Source organism: Elephantulus edwardii, unplaced genomic scaffold, assembly GCF_000299155.1.
Source record: "Elephantulus edwardii isolate Elephantulus edwardi_28Jun2011 unplaced genomic scaffold, EleEdw1.0 scaffold00068, whole genome shotgun sequence".
Lineage (NCBI taxonomy): Eukaryota > Metazoa > Chordata > Mammalia > Macroscelidea > Macroscelididae > Elephantulus > Elephantulus edwardii.
In genome coordinates, this window is record NW_006399818.1 from 14,240,939 (window position 1) to 14,256,009 (window position 15,071).

At 42.3% G+C, this 15,071-nt stretch overlaps 1 protein-coding gene across 1 annotated transcript in view; it reads left to right on the top strand.

Moving 5' to 3' along the window:
* The window catches only part of STAB2 (stabilin 2), a 251,479-nt gene that overhangs the window by 93,453 nt on the left and 142,955 nt on the right, over nucleotides 1-15,071 (top strand). Inside the window, exons 16-21 of the mRNA XM_006888578.1 lie at nucleotides 485-538; nucleotides 834-914; nucleotides 3,877-4,029; nucleotides 10,682-10,744; nucleotides 12,968-13,054; nucleotides 14,378-14,464. Of these exons, the coding sequence (XP_006888640.1) occupies nucleotides 485-538; nucleotides 834-914; nucleotides 3,877-4,029; nucleotides 10,682-10,744; nucleotides 12,968-13,054; nucleotides 14,378-14,464 (525 nt within the window). The remainder of the gene's footprint in view (nucleotides 1-484; nucleotides 539-833; nucleotides 915-3,876; nucleotides 4,030-10,681; nucleotides 10,745-12,967; nucleotides 13,055-14,377; nucleotides 14,465-15,071) is intronic.

Below are 15,071 nucleotides of genomic sequence, written 5' to 3' on the forward strand. Positions count from 1 at the left end.
ATCTTCAGTAAAATCTTGCTTGCATGTGAAATCAGTGACCGGGACAAAAAAAAAAAGTGTTCATCTCCCAGGGCTCTCTGAGGGATGAAATGAGATGGTACATACAATGTTTTCATACCCGAGCCTGCCACAGAGCAGCCATTTTTTGAATGAGATTTCTCTTACATGAGATCTCCTAAGAGAGGGATTATGTTGTTGTTTTTTTATAAAAGAAAATTTGAGGAAACTCCTATTGATGTGGGGGGGGGGTGTTGGATATTGTCTTTTGTGCACTGAGTACACAGACTATGGTGGTAAGGGTTTGTCCTGTCAACTCAAAGGAGCACGGTTTGAATCCACCAGCTGCCCAACAGCAGAAAGACGGGCAATCCCCTCCCGTGCAATTTACTGCCTCTGAAAACCCACTGGAGGGCCAGCTATGAGTTGGTTCTGACTCAATGGTAATAACAACATTGGCCAAACAAGCATGTTGGTTCTTTTGCAGGGATCTCAGAAGCTTCTGGAACTCGTCAGATATCACATTGTCGCATTCGCCCAGGTGAGTCCCATGTCTCCTGCCTTTTTTCTACTTTCCAGATACAGGATCTGGCCTTAAAATCCAGTATTTCTGTGCTATAAAAAGTATGATGACTGTATACTATCTGGGGCTCTAATCAAACCCTTAACCATGAATAACTATGATACAAGGAACCTTCAAAGCCACAAAACTTCATGAGATCAAAGTGTTCATTATTTATTTCATTATCTAGAAGGTTCTTTTTATCTGACAAAGGCTAAGAAATCAGAGATCTATATCCTACTCTAAAAGGCCTTGTCTGTGGTTCTCATTTCAGCTGGACGTGGCTACTCTCATTTCAACCCCTCACATCAGAACCCTGGCCAACCAGATCATACAGTTTAATACAACCACAAATGTAAGTGAAGAATCTATGTATTGTACTATCCAATATACCCAAAAGCTAGAAAGCTTGTATCATCAGTCATGCATTTTTGCTCTGATCGTGGCTATTCATCAAACTGTCTGACCTCTATACTAAAGCACCGGCTTAAAATCTTGGATTATTTCATTCATTTTCTTACTTCTCTCAGCAAATATTTCCCAAGAAATTGCCACATGTGAAATTCTGAGCTAGGTGCCGGAGAAGTAGTGGGTTCACATCCCAACGGAGAAACCAGCCGGTAAATAACCAATTAGGTGAGGAGGGAGTTGCCTAATTACAATTTTAATGAGTGTCACCAGTAAGAAGTTTAGGAAACTATTAGAGCATAGAACTGAAAGAGTCTGAATTAATCAGATCACGAAGTGCCCAGTGGGGACATGCCATTTGAACCAGGCTTTGAAGAAATTGGGTAGAGATGAGTGGAGGCGAGTTTCAGGAAGAAGGGACAGCTTGTGCAAAGCCCTGAAGTCGGAGAGTGCATGACTTAGCAAAGAAACTAAAGGAAGACAGGGTTATTCAACTGAGCAAACTCCAAGTCTGTAATATTAGTAACAGCTTGATAGCACAGAGCTGTCTCTCGCTGAGTCACTATTGGTGATGGCAATGATGCTTACTCACCATTTCTAGAAATATCCACTGAGAATCTTGACTGTATCCAGTAACTGGAGATAAGCCAGTGAACAAAGAGACTAAGGTTCCCAGTTTTATGGAACTTTCACTCTAGTAAGTTGGAGGATAGAAAGGAAAAGAGGCCAAAAATTAAAATAAAAGGAAAAGAAGTCAAGTGTTAAAGAGTGATAAGCCCTAAGGAGAAAAACAGTAAAGACGTGAAGGGGATTAGAAAGTATCAGAAAGTGACATTTGAGATGAAATGCCCAAGAGTCTTCCTGGGGAGGAAAACGTCTGAGCAAAGACTTGAAGGAAATGAGAGAAAATGCCTGAGAAAGAGCATCTCGAGGGAAGGAACAGCAAGTGCAAAGGTACAGAGCCGGGAGTGGGCCTGTTTGTTCTTGGGCGGAATGGCAAGGTCAGTGTGGCTGGAATGGAGTGAGCAAAGGGGAGAATACTCAGTGCTACGGACTGAATCGTACCCTCAAGTATATGTGATGAAATCCCAATTGACACACCCATAAATGTGAGCTCACATGGAAACGGTTTGTTTGTGAGTTTTGTTGTTGTTGTTGTTGTGTTTGGAAATGGAAGGGGGGGTTGTTGTGAAATAGTTTGCCTCTGGAAACTCTATGGACGTGGAGAACGATGTAAGTTATACAAGTGTTCAGGTCTTTCGTTCACAGGGTCACTATGAGTCGTCTACAACTCAATGGCATTTTAAAACAACAACATAACCAGAGTAGGATGGATTCTAAATCTAATCATTTCTAAGTTTTAAAAAGAGCAGAACAAAGTCAAAGACACAGAAGAGGGCAAGATGCCGTGTGCAGATAGAAACACAGGACAGATATGAGCTCAGGATCTCCAAGAATACCGACTTCAAGGAGATAACACAGACACAGATCAACTTCCCTTTAGGATCATGAATTCACACTTCTAATCTCTTGAGCTATGAGAAATTTTGTTCTTTCAAGCCACTCACTTGAGGTATTGGTATCACAGCAGTGTTGGGGATCCAAGATATAATACAGTACAAGAGGTGGTCAGGGTAAGGAGAAGGAAGAGAGATAGAGCAAGGTCACATAGAGCCTAGGAAGTCATGGAACAGACCTTGTTACTTGGAATGGGAATTATGAATAGTAGAACGACAAAGGCAGACATACAGTTCTAAGGAGTTATTCTGGCTGCTGTGTTGATAATGGAAGGGAGAGAGAGCAAAGAACAGTAGCAGAAAGACTAGTTAGGAAGTTACTGTAACTCCAGAAAAGATACTGTCATTCCAGAGAAAGCTGTTACTCCGAGCAGAATGAGTGGTCATGAGGAAGTAGTATGTAGTGGCCAGATTCTGAATATATTTTGAAGGCTGGCCCAGCTGAGTTAGCTGGGGGTTTGAAGATGGTCTAGAAAGAGAAGAAGCCAAGGAAGATGTTGAGTTTTGTACTTAGGCAACAGGAAGAGTAAAGTTAGCATTAATTTAGATAAAGAATAGTCCAGGCAATGCATCTTTAAGGGGAAACTGGAGGTAAGAATTTATCATTTTCTGCTTCCTTCACTAGAACATAAACCAAAGATTGTTCTGTTAGTTTACTGGTGTATCTTCAACTCTTCATTCAAGGCCAACATATATTTTTAGACGAATGAATCCTCATTCTATCACAGAATAACACAACAATTTTCCAAGGTCACATCCAAATACACTATAGAAATGGGGAAGTCACACCTCTACCCCAATCCCATTTCTGGCAACTATCCCTTTGTTTGATGCAAGTTTGCCTAAGATGCCACAACAAAGTACCACAAACAGTAGAAGCTTATTACCTCACAGTTCTGAAAGCTAGAAGTTCAAATCCAAGGTGTCAATAGTGCCACATTCACTCCAAAAGCTCTAGGGGAAGATCATTTCTAGGCCCTGGAATTCCTCAGGCATCCACTTGGCTTGTGAATGCATCACTGCAATCTTTGTTTGCATCTTCACATGGCCATGTCGCCTCTGTCTCACATCCTCTTCAAACAGAAAAACAATTGTCGGATTAAGGTGCACCCTCCCCCAGTCTGGTCACATGTCAATTTAGCAAATTACATCTTCAAAGATGCTATTTCCAAACATGATGATGCAAACACCAGGAGTTAGGACTCAAACATACTTTGAAGGGACACAAATCAACCCATAACTTCTACAATTCATTGACCAGAGTCACATTTCCCTGTCAATCAAGCCCTTGTAACAGCAGCTCCTGCCTAGGTAAGTGAAGCAATTCAGTGAGGTCATCACCATTTAGACCTACCTGGTACAAAATAAAAAAAACCCATCACTTCTCTCCAGGGACAGATTCTTGCAAATGGTGTGCCAATAGGAGAAACTGAGGTTACTGCCAAGAATGGCCGAATTTACACCTTGAATGGCGTCCTCATACCTCCTTCCATCATCCCAATCCTGCCTCACAGATGTGATGAAACCAAGAGAGAGATTAAATTGGTAAGTGACCTAGGAAAATAAGTGAGGACAGCCAAGCAGCCAGAACCTGGGCCCTGAGGAGATAGTGTTCCACTCCTCCCAGTTCTAAAGACGAAACACCTGTTATGGGAACCTTGGCCCTCAAGAGCCTCTGCCTTATACACACATGAGCTGGAGATTGTATCTCATCAACTGTGAACCAAGGTCCCGTGGAGAATTTCCATCGTGTTCTGGGGCCAGAGGAAGGCTATTTCCTCCCACAGAGCTTAGTGTCTGTCTCCTTTCTCTCCCTCTCCCTGTCATTTTGGTCCATGTGCTCCAGGCCCATGGCTTCTCTTCTCCTTGAGAGATTTTCAGCAGAATTTTTCTTAGCAAGATGATCTGGTCAACTGGTCAACCATCTTTCCATCGTTCTTTTTTTTAAAAAAAAAATCACATTTTCTGTTTTCCTGTGAGCTCATATGCTGTCTAATGCCCCTTTCTGTTTCCATAGCAACTGGGTGACTCAGACACTTCTGGTTAGTGTACCCCAATTTTTAATCCTGTTGTCCATAGCATCTTCTGGTTCCCATGGAAACAATAACTTCAAAGTTATAGAAATAATATCTCTGAGTCTTTCTTTTCAGGATACTTATAGCCCTGATTGTTCTCTCACTGTCCTTAAAACATGGACATCAAACAAGTAACACTTTTTTAACGTCATCGGATCAATACTAACTCACAGTAAGCCCATGAGTCACAGAGTAGAACTGCTCTATAGGTTTCCTTGACAATATTCTTTATGGAAACAGATCTCTCTTCTTCAAAGCCACTGAGTGAGGGTGACCCACCAATCGTTAAGTTACATCACACAGGGACAGTTGAACAAGGAATAATGGCCCCGTTTTATAGATTTTCTTTTTAGAGCTCCTCCTTCCTGCCATAAAGGCTGGAAATGAATAAGGCTTGTGGCTGGTTTCTTTGATTCAAAATTTCATGAAGCAACAATGTCAGTCGAGGGACTAAGGTGTGCTTGATCCAGGCCATGGTCTTCGCAATTACTTGCTATGCGTCAGAGAGCTGGACAATGGCTAAGGATGACAGAAGAAGAATGTGGTGTTGGAGAAGAGTCTTGAACATTCATGAACCGCCAAGAAAACAAATAGGTCTGTCTTGGAGAGGATGAAACCAAGTTTCTCCTTGGAGGCTGGGATTTTGTAGCTCTGTCTCAGATACTTTGGACACGTGGCCTGGAGGGACCAATCCTTGAAGAAGGACATCATGCTCGGAAGGGTGGAGGGCCAGAGCAGGAGAGGAAGTCCTTGGATGAGATGGAGTGATTCAGTAACTGGGACTAAGAGCAGGTGTGTCAGAGTCAGTGAGACTGGCTCAGGACAGGGCAGGCTTCAGAGCTGTCACTATGTCACTTCATAGAGTCACTCTGAGTCGCAGGCACCTTGATGGAAACACAACAACAACAATCTCTCTGATCTAGTCTCAAGTAATGTGTCTAATGACTGATATATTTTAGCCGGCTGTGGATGGACAAGTCAGATACCACCTGGAGCTTACGATTCAATTCTGAGCATCTCTTTTTTAAGAGAAGCAAAAACCCAAGTCATTTCCCCAGCAATATTCTTGGCAATATTCTCAGCAAATATTCTTGGCAATATTTCTCTCTGGGAAGCACTGACACATGAATCACCTGGCTTTAACTGCAGTGAGGCTCAAAACAGACCAGATGGGAGCAGTCACATCTCCTGTCTCAAAAATTCACTTATATTAGGAAATGGCCTCTGCACAAGAGAAAGGGAAAGGGGTCAACAGTGAGGCCTGTCCTTCAGAACCTTCTCCACTAATCAGCTCTGAAAATGCTCCAGGAAGGAAGTCTAGGGAGGCTTGAGGGTAACTTCCTAAACTGCCTGCCTCCTTGTAGGTTGTTCTCATTCAGGTTATTCAAGTGTCTTCTCTATCTCCCCAAATGATGTGATCAAGATAGAGTCCTGAACTGCAACCACAAGAATGCTGGTGAGACCAGAAAAAATTTTCGAGTATGAATTTAGAAGGACATCTTTTTCTTATTCTTGTAGACCTAAAATGTAGATCTAAAGTCAAATTGTTCTTCCCTGCATGATTTTGATTGAGTCTGTTACTGGAATGAAATTCCTGGAGGGTACAAACAGCTCTGTGGCCTAGTCTGTAGGGATTTGTTCTGCTCATCCAAAGGTCAAGACTCTCTGGCCAGTGTTCTGAGGGAAAAGGATGGACAGTCTTCTCCCATGTGATTTACAGCCTCAGAAATGTGACGGAGGGTGAGCTACAAGTTAGTTTTGACTTGAAAGTAATGAGTAGCTAACCTAAAGACTGGTGGTTCCAGTCCATTTCAGCAGTGCTGCAGAAAACAAAGGACTGGCAAATTCCTCAAGATTGTTGTGTTGTTAGGTGTCACTGAATAGAGTATGGCCCATAGCAAACCTATGAACAACAGATTTGAACCCTGTCTTATCCTGTGCCATTCTCACACTTTCTGACACATTAGGTCCTATTGCAGCAGTCACTATGTCAATCCACCAGGTTGAGGGTCCTCTCTTTTGCCAACCCTCCACCTTCCCAAGCATTATGCTCCTCTCCAAAAAAGAGCCTCTCCTAGCAACATGCCCCAGTATGTGAGAGGAAGCTTTATCATCTTCACCTCCAAGAAACACTCTGGCTGCACTTTCTCCAAGACATATTTGTTTGTTCTTTGGCAGTCCATGGGAGCTTCAGTACTCTCCTCCAATACCAGAGCTCAAAGGCATTAATTCTTCTTCCGTCATCTTTATTCATTATCTAGCTCTCAGATGCATAGCAAATAGTAAAAAAGACCAAAGCCTGAATCAGACTCACCTTTGTACTCAAACTGACATCATTACTCCTCAATAATTTGGAGAGGTCCCTGACTGCAGACTTTGTCAGTGCACTACATCTCCTGATCTCCTGACTGCCAGTACCAAGGGCATATTGATTCTGGATCCAAGTAAGATGAAGTTGTTGACAGTTTCAATCTCTTCTCCATCTATCATGATGTTGCTAAGTCCAGTGGTGAGAATTTTTGTTTTCTTGACATGGAAATGCAATCCATATTGAAGGCTAAATTTTTTTTATCTTCTGGGACAAATGCTTCAAGTCCTCCTACCTTTCAGCATCAAGGTTGTGTCATCTGCATAAAGCAGGTTATTGAGGAGTATCCCACTTCTCATAATCTTGATGCCACATTCTTCTTCAGAGTCCAGCTTCTCGAATAATTTGCTCAGCATATAGACTGAATAGGTATGAGGAGAGAATACAAACCTGACTCACTTCCTTCTTAATTTTAAACCAAGTAATGTTTCCTTGCTGTCTTTACATAACACCCTCTTGGTCCAGGTAGGTTTCTCATGAGCACAATTAAGTCTCCGAGATTCCCATTCTTCTCAATATTGTCCATAGCATGTTGTGATCCACACAGTCAAATGCATTTTCACAATCAATAAAACATTAATAGTCATTCTTGTGGTATTCTTTACTTTAAGCCAAGATCCACTGGACATCAGCAATGATACCCCTGGTGCCATGGCCTCTTCTAAATGCTACTTGAAGTTCTGTGCTAGCCATTTATTTTTTTTTATGATCTTCGAAAGGAGTTTGCTTGCATGTGATAGTAATGATATTTTTCAATAGTTTACACATTCTATTGAATTACCTTTCTTGCAAATGGGAGCAAATATGGACTCTTCCAGTGGACAGATAGCTGTTCTCCAAATTTCCTGGCATAGACTGGTGAACGCATCCAGGGCTTTAAGTGTTAATTGAAACAAGTCAATTGGCATCCCATAGATCCCTGAGGCCTTATTTTTTTTTTGCAAATGCCTTCCATGCAGCTTCCACTTCCTCCTTCATTACTATTGATTCCTGCTCTTATGATTTCTTGTTTGTTGTGGTTGTGGTGTACCATCAAGTTGGAACTGACCCATAACTGACACTCCAGCGGCTATTCAGAGGCAGTTAATCACAAAGGAAGAGACTGCCCATCCTTTCTGAAATTCTTCAATGTCAGTCAGTTCTTTCTTGCACAATGACTCCATCTTCTTTTAATGCTTCCTGAGACATTGAATATATTGCGCATAGCATCTTTCAGTACTGTAACTCGAGGCTTAAATATACTTAGCTTGGAAAACACAGAACAAGTTCCTCCCTTTTTATTCTCCAATTCCAGTTCTCTACACATTCCAAAATTTTTATTTCCTTCTCTAACCGCCATTTGAAATCTTCTTCAGTTCAGCTCTTTGGCATGTTTTCCTTTTTTTTTTTTTTCTTCCCAAAGCTCTAGTCATTCTTTCCAGAGTCCCTTTTTCTTTTTTTTTTTTAATTACACTAATTTATTTATAAAATTCAAATACACTGTTTTTCAGACCACATTTATTTGGAGGTTTTGTGGGGTTTTTTTTTCTGTCTCCTCTGTCTTTATAATGATCTTTTGGTCTCTTCATGGATGATATCCTTAATATCATCCCATAACTCATCTGGTCTTTGATCACTGGTATCTAATGCTTCAAACCTATTCTTAAGACGATTTTGAAATCCAGATGGAATAGATTCAAGATCACGTTTTCATTCTCATGGACTTGTTTTCATTTTCTTTGGCCTCAATTTGCACTTGCTCATGAGTAATTGATGGTCCAACCCAAGTTCGGCCCTTGCCTAGTTTGTTTTTTTTCTATTGGTTTTGGGTTTGTTTTTGTTTTTTTTACATTTGACAACATCTCTGTTTTATTTTTCATGATAGACATTTCAACAATTTGAGCTTTTTTTTCTCTTTTATTATATAAAATTTATAAATTATAGAATTTTCAAAATTTGAATACATTGTTTTCCAGAACAGATTCTTCCACTTTCCCTCACTGCCCCCCCCATTAAATTGTACGACTCCATGATTAATCCCCCCTCCCCAGGCACATCCTCATTGCTCTGAAAATACCCTCCCCCTGCCTTGGATCCTTATACTCATTCTACAATAATGGTTTTATACAATATTTGTCCTTGTGGAACTGAGGTAGTTCACTCAGCATAATGCTCTCCAGTCCCTCCCAAGTTAGGTAATAATTCACAAAATCATTGCTCCTGTGTGTTATATAGTATTTCATTGTGTAAGTATACCATAACCTCTCAATCCATTCATTTGTGGTTGGACGTTTGGACCGTTTCCATGTTCTTGTGATGGTGAATAATGCTAATATGAAACATTGGTGTACAAGTTTCCATTTGTGCCTAAATTGTAATTTTCCCAGGGTATATTCCAAGTAGTGGAATTGCTAAGTCAAATGGAACTTCTATGTTTGGCTTGTTGAAGAAGCAACCAACTGCCTTCCAAATGGTTGTACCATTTTACAATCTCATCAACAATGTATAAGAGTTACTTTCTCACCACATCCTCTCCATCATTTATAACTTGCTGCTCTGTTAAACTCTGCCATTGTTACTGGAGTGAGATGGTACCTCATTGTGGTTTTGATTTGCATCTCTTTTATTGCCAATGATTTGAAGCATTTCTTCTTGTGTCTCTTTGCCATTTAAATATCTTCCTCTGTGAAAATTCTTTCCATGACTTTTGCCCATTTTGTAATTGGGTTATCAGTCTTTTTCTTGTGGAGGCCCAGGAGTATTTGATAAACTTTCATTATGATACTCTTACCTGAGATGGTATTGCCAAATGTTTGTTCCCAGTCGGTAGGTTTCTTTTGACTGCCGATATTAAGCTTCTCCAACAATTTCTTCCACAGACGTAGCCAATCTGATTTCTATGCAGACCATCAAGCGAGATTCATGGGTAAAGTTGCCATTTGCGTTTATTTAAAATAGGCATTTGCAATGAATAAATCATTGAAAATAAAAAATTGATCATTCTGTTTCCAGCCTCATTTCTGTCTTCCAGCCCCTATATGCTAACTATTGTTCCTTCTTCACTGTTTCCAGCTTTTGCATTCCAGGCTCCAATTATCATTTAACAGATCTTGATTGCATGTTTGGTCAATTCTGGACTGCAAGTATGGTAAAAATGTTCAGTTTCTCCCTCTACAACTGTAGATGTAGGAGTGTATATTTTAAAATAGTTGTATTAACAGGTCTTCCTTGTATGCATATGGATAATATCCTATCACTCACAACACTACCTCAGGATAGAACTTGAAATTGACTTTTTGATTATGAATGCAACATTCTTTTTCTGTTTTTCATTCCTAGCATAGTATACCATGTGATTATCTGCTTCGGTGTGGCCAAGGCTAGTCCATCCCATCTCACCAATTGCCTAGAACGTCAATGTTCATGTGTTCCATTTCATTTTCACAATATCTAGTTTTCCAACACTCAAGCTATGTACACTCTATGTTGCAGTTAAAGGACGTTAGCCCTGATTTTCCTCATTTCACCTGAGTTCCAATCTGGGCTCTCCCATTAGCTATTACTGTCCATCTTCCTCTACTTCTGAAGATTCCATTCAAGAAAACCCTTTGGAACAGCTTTATTCTGTACACATGGGTCAGCATGAGGGAGGATCTTCTCCACGGCAATGGATTAAAGGCTTCCAAACCAGGGAGGGTAGCTTCTGACCAGAGATGTGGTGTCCTCCACTCCATCTTAAAGGGACGCCTGTACTGACCAGTGTCTTTCCTTCCAGGGCATCTGTGTGAGCTGTTCCCTGGTGTACTGGAGCAGCTGTCCTGCTAACTCGGAGCCCACAGTGAGTGTGACCGCTGCATGAACCTAGATCATCAGAGCTACCCGCTGGCGCGGTTCTCATCATTCCTGCCGTCTCTTTTTGAAAGATTTTATGTTGTTGATGTCTTCCTAAGACCAACTAGTTTCATGTCAGTGCTAAAGATTATCTGTTTGCCTTAAGCATTATGCTCTTAAAAAAAGTTTATTTTGGTTTGCTTACAAAGTCTTTATACTTTGTGTTTCACACTATCCCTCATCCACATTGTAGTTCATACAATCATTCCTATTCATTATATTTTATAAAACCAGTCAGCATTGAATTATGCCCACCATGGCCCTGTCTTTCCAGAGCTCGCTCTAAAACTCACCCTCGCCCATCAAGACAATTCAGACTCCTGATGACCCTCCAAGGCTGTAAACTGTAACAGGAAGATACTGCCTCATCTTTCCCTGACTAAATGACTAGTGTATTTGAACCACTGACCTTTCCTTTAGTGGCTCAATACAGAACCCTCTATATCACTAACGTTCCTGTTTTAGATCTACAGGGGACCCAAGTGCTGTAAGTTGAAATTATCCACCTTTGGCTTGGTAGCATAACTTTCTATCCACTCAGCAAACAGAGCTCTCTCTATGTTGTTGTTATTGTTGTAAGTGTTGTCGAGCCATAGATGACCCACAGTAACCCTATGAACAAAAGACCTGAACACTTGTATAACTTTCATCGTTTCTCCATGTTCATAGAGTTTCCGGAGGCAAGCTATTTCAGAAGTAGTTGCCACTATCAAACATAAATTCCTCCTATATAGAAATGATGGAGCCAGTAGAAGTCGAGCTCTAATTTCTAGGAGTCTCTGGGTGGTTCTGGTGACTAAGGCATCTGGCTGCTAACTGAATGGTTGGAGGGTTGTTTACTCAGTGGTGCCTTGGAAGAAAGGCCTGGCAACCCACTTCTGGAAAATCAGCTGTTAAAGCCCCAAGGAGCATGGCTGTGCTTTGACATGCACGTGGGGTCACGGTGAGTCAGAGTTGAACCAGTAGTAACTGCTTGATTTGTAGAGAATAGCAACCGCCCTGAGGTTGTTTCCCTAAGGAGCAGGGGGAGATTCAAATGCTGCTTTTCATTCTCCAGCCCCTGACGGCCCCTCATAATTACCAGGACCTGCCATTTATGCAGAGAATTTGCTATGAACCTGACACACTGCACCAAAGTTGATCAACCCTCTGAACAACCCCATGTGGTTGTATTTTAACCCCTTTCTTGAGGAAAGGGAACCGACAGGTCTGAATTGTCTTGAAGAGAGTTCACGAGGTTTAAAGCTGCAAAGGCTGTAATGCTCAAGACAAACAGATACTCTTTAGAACTGAAACCAAACTATGGTGAGATCTTAGGAAGACTTCAAGATACAAGTTAACGTCTTGAGGCTCTAACAGGTTTAAGTCTGTTTTTGAGGAACTCTGCCAGTAATGGCAGGTGCAAAGAACAGACCTCTCCACCTACTAACTTTACGATTGCTGGCAAGTCATTGAGTCTCTCTGGGCCTCAGGTGCCTAATACCCAAAATGGGGCAGTAATGCCAATCTCAAGCTTTACCACAAGAATTCAGCTCCTTGCCGAGACAAAAAACATTCTAGATGTTTATGTCAACCTTATCCCTTTTTCTTAGGCTTTTGCTTAAAAGGAGATCAGTAAGTATATCACAGGCAGGAAGTACTCAAATCTAAGATTTAAAATGAAAAGGAAAAAACACACAAAACACCTCAAATGCACTGCCTTTAAGACAGTGCCTACTCGTGGTGACCCTCAGTGGGGGTCACGGAGGCTGTAAATCTTAAAGGGAGGAGAATGCCCGTCTTTCTCCCATGGATATGTGGGTAGGTCATCTATGACTCTACAGCACATAACAACAACAATTTATATGAAGGGGTAGTAAGGTACAGGTGGGGTGAGTGTTGAAGTGTTCCCTGATTGATTCCAGGTACACATCATCATCTAGAAAGAACCGTGTGCTATATATTGTGCTCTCTGCACCACATTCTACAAAGAAGTAGAATTGTAAAAAGGGGCACAAACCTATCCTTAGGGGTCATGCTTTGACTTAGGCACAGGAGCGCTGGACTGCTCAGAGCTCTATCTTGACATGCATGGTAAAATGGAAAGCCCACTGTGTATAGAAGCCGGGTGACGCCCAGAGGATCTTCAAGTACAAATTAAAAACATTCTTTCTCCTTGGCTTTCTGTCAGGCGCTGTTCACCCACAGATGTGTCTACACCAGCAAGGTCCAGAGCCTGAAGAGGGGCTGTGCCAGATACTGCAATGTCACTGTCAAGGTGAGGTGTATACCTGGCCAGGTTCTCAGACCAGGCTGCAGAGCCCAGAAAAAAAAAAGCAGTCTGCTCCAGGAGCCACACCCTCGGGCCCCAGGACCTTAGACCAGCTTGTAGCCTTGCCAGTGTCTTCCTACAGGGGGACCACAGGCCAGATCCTCTGTATGTGACCAGGGCACCCTCCTCCCCACATCAAATTCTTCCCAAGTCTTCTGCCTCACTTAGCATGGCACCCCCACACTCCAGACATTTCCTTCTGCCCTTCCCCCTCTTGTCTTTGACCTTCACTCCTAAGGCTGCATATTTGCTCCTCTCCTCTTTGAAAACTCTCTCATAGATTATCTTGGAACTGATTCACCTTTCAAGGTTCCAATTAAATACCACCTCCTCCATGAAGCCTTCCCCAACTAAGCAAATCCAATGTGGTCCCCGTCTTCCTCCACCTGCAGCTACTTTTTTGATGGTACTTTGCTCTCCCAAACCACAACCAATTGCCATCAAATCAATTCTGCCTCACAGCAACCAAAAAAGAAGCAGAACTATACCTCATAGGGTTCCCAGAGCTGCAAATCTTTACAAAAACCGACTGACTTGTCTTTCTCATGCAGAGGGGCTGATGGATTCAAACCACCAACCTTAAAATTAGCCATGCAACATTTAATCCACTGCCCCACCAGGGATCCATACAGCATTTACCACACTCTAAAACTCTTGCCATAGTCCATTAAGAGTTATGCTGCAAACCCAAAGGCTATGGCTCCCTGGTGGTTCAATTCTACCAGCAACTCCTGGGGGGAAAGATGGGCACTGTCCTCCTATGAAGTTTACAGCCTCGGCGACCTGCTGCTCGGTCAACTGTACGTCAGTTCTGACTCAACAGCAGTGGGTTGAATTGAGCTGGAATTTTCTTAGGGAGCTCCTGGAGCCTAGACCATAGAAAGGTGTGCTGATAACCCGAAGGTGACGCGCATGGAGGTGCAGCCTCGAGAGAGCTGCTGGGAGGCCGGCTATGCGGCAGCTCTGACTGCATCGCAATGAGATTTTCAGTTAAAATTCTCTTTTTTTGCTGTTCACCCAACCACTTGGAGGTAGATTCCCCAAGTAAGGGCCTTCCTCTGTCATTATGTCATTGCCCACGGGGGAGACACTCACTAGATACACGTAGACAGTGCACGGAGCACAGCAATGTCACCAAGTACAAAAGAAAATGTCACTCTAAAGAGAAGCTAGAAGAGTTTCTGATCATACTGGGTCAGAAAGGAGATTGCTTTGGGGGGAGCCAGTGCTCTGTCTGGGGCCTAAAAGAACAAAATTTTTGTTTCTCAGATACCTCAGTGCTGCAAAGGCTTCTACGGACCTGACTGCAATCCATGCCCAGGAGGTTTCTCGAAACCGTGCTCAGGAAATGGACAGGTGACAAATGCAATCTCTCATGCCGCTATTCCTGAATGGTAGAGACTGACTTTTCAAAGGCAAGCTGGTGTTGTTGTGAATCAGAACCAATTCATAGAGGATACTCACCAGCTATCTCCCATAGAGTAGCTGGTGGATTAGAACCACGTGCCTTTGGGATGGCAACACAGCTCCTTACCACTAGGCTACCAGAGTTCCAAGTTGAAAAGTAATATTTAAAGTTAAAAGTCAAAAAAGTGAGGCTCATTCACAGGCAAAAGAAAAGAGAAAATCAGCTGGAGTTCAGAGACTTCAAGTGTGTATGTGTGTTTGGGCACACATGTGTACAGAACAGTGTTCCACAGAGTTTTCAATAGCTTTCATATTTCAGAACGGGATCACCAGGCCTTTCTTCCAAGGCACCTCCATGTGAAGTTGACCCTCCTATCCAAGGATGATAAAAGAACAGAGCAGTTACTGAAAGAACAAACAGCGTATGCAGGAGAAGGGATCCTGGCCTAGGCATCTAAAGTGAGAAGATTGTTATGATGCTGCTGCCTCCAGTCTGTTGTTCTCTGATTGCCATGGCCACGAGCAATGCAGCAAGGCTTTCTGAACCTCAGGGTCA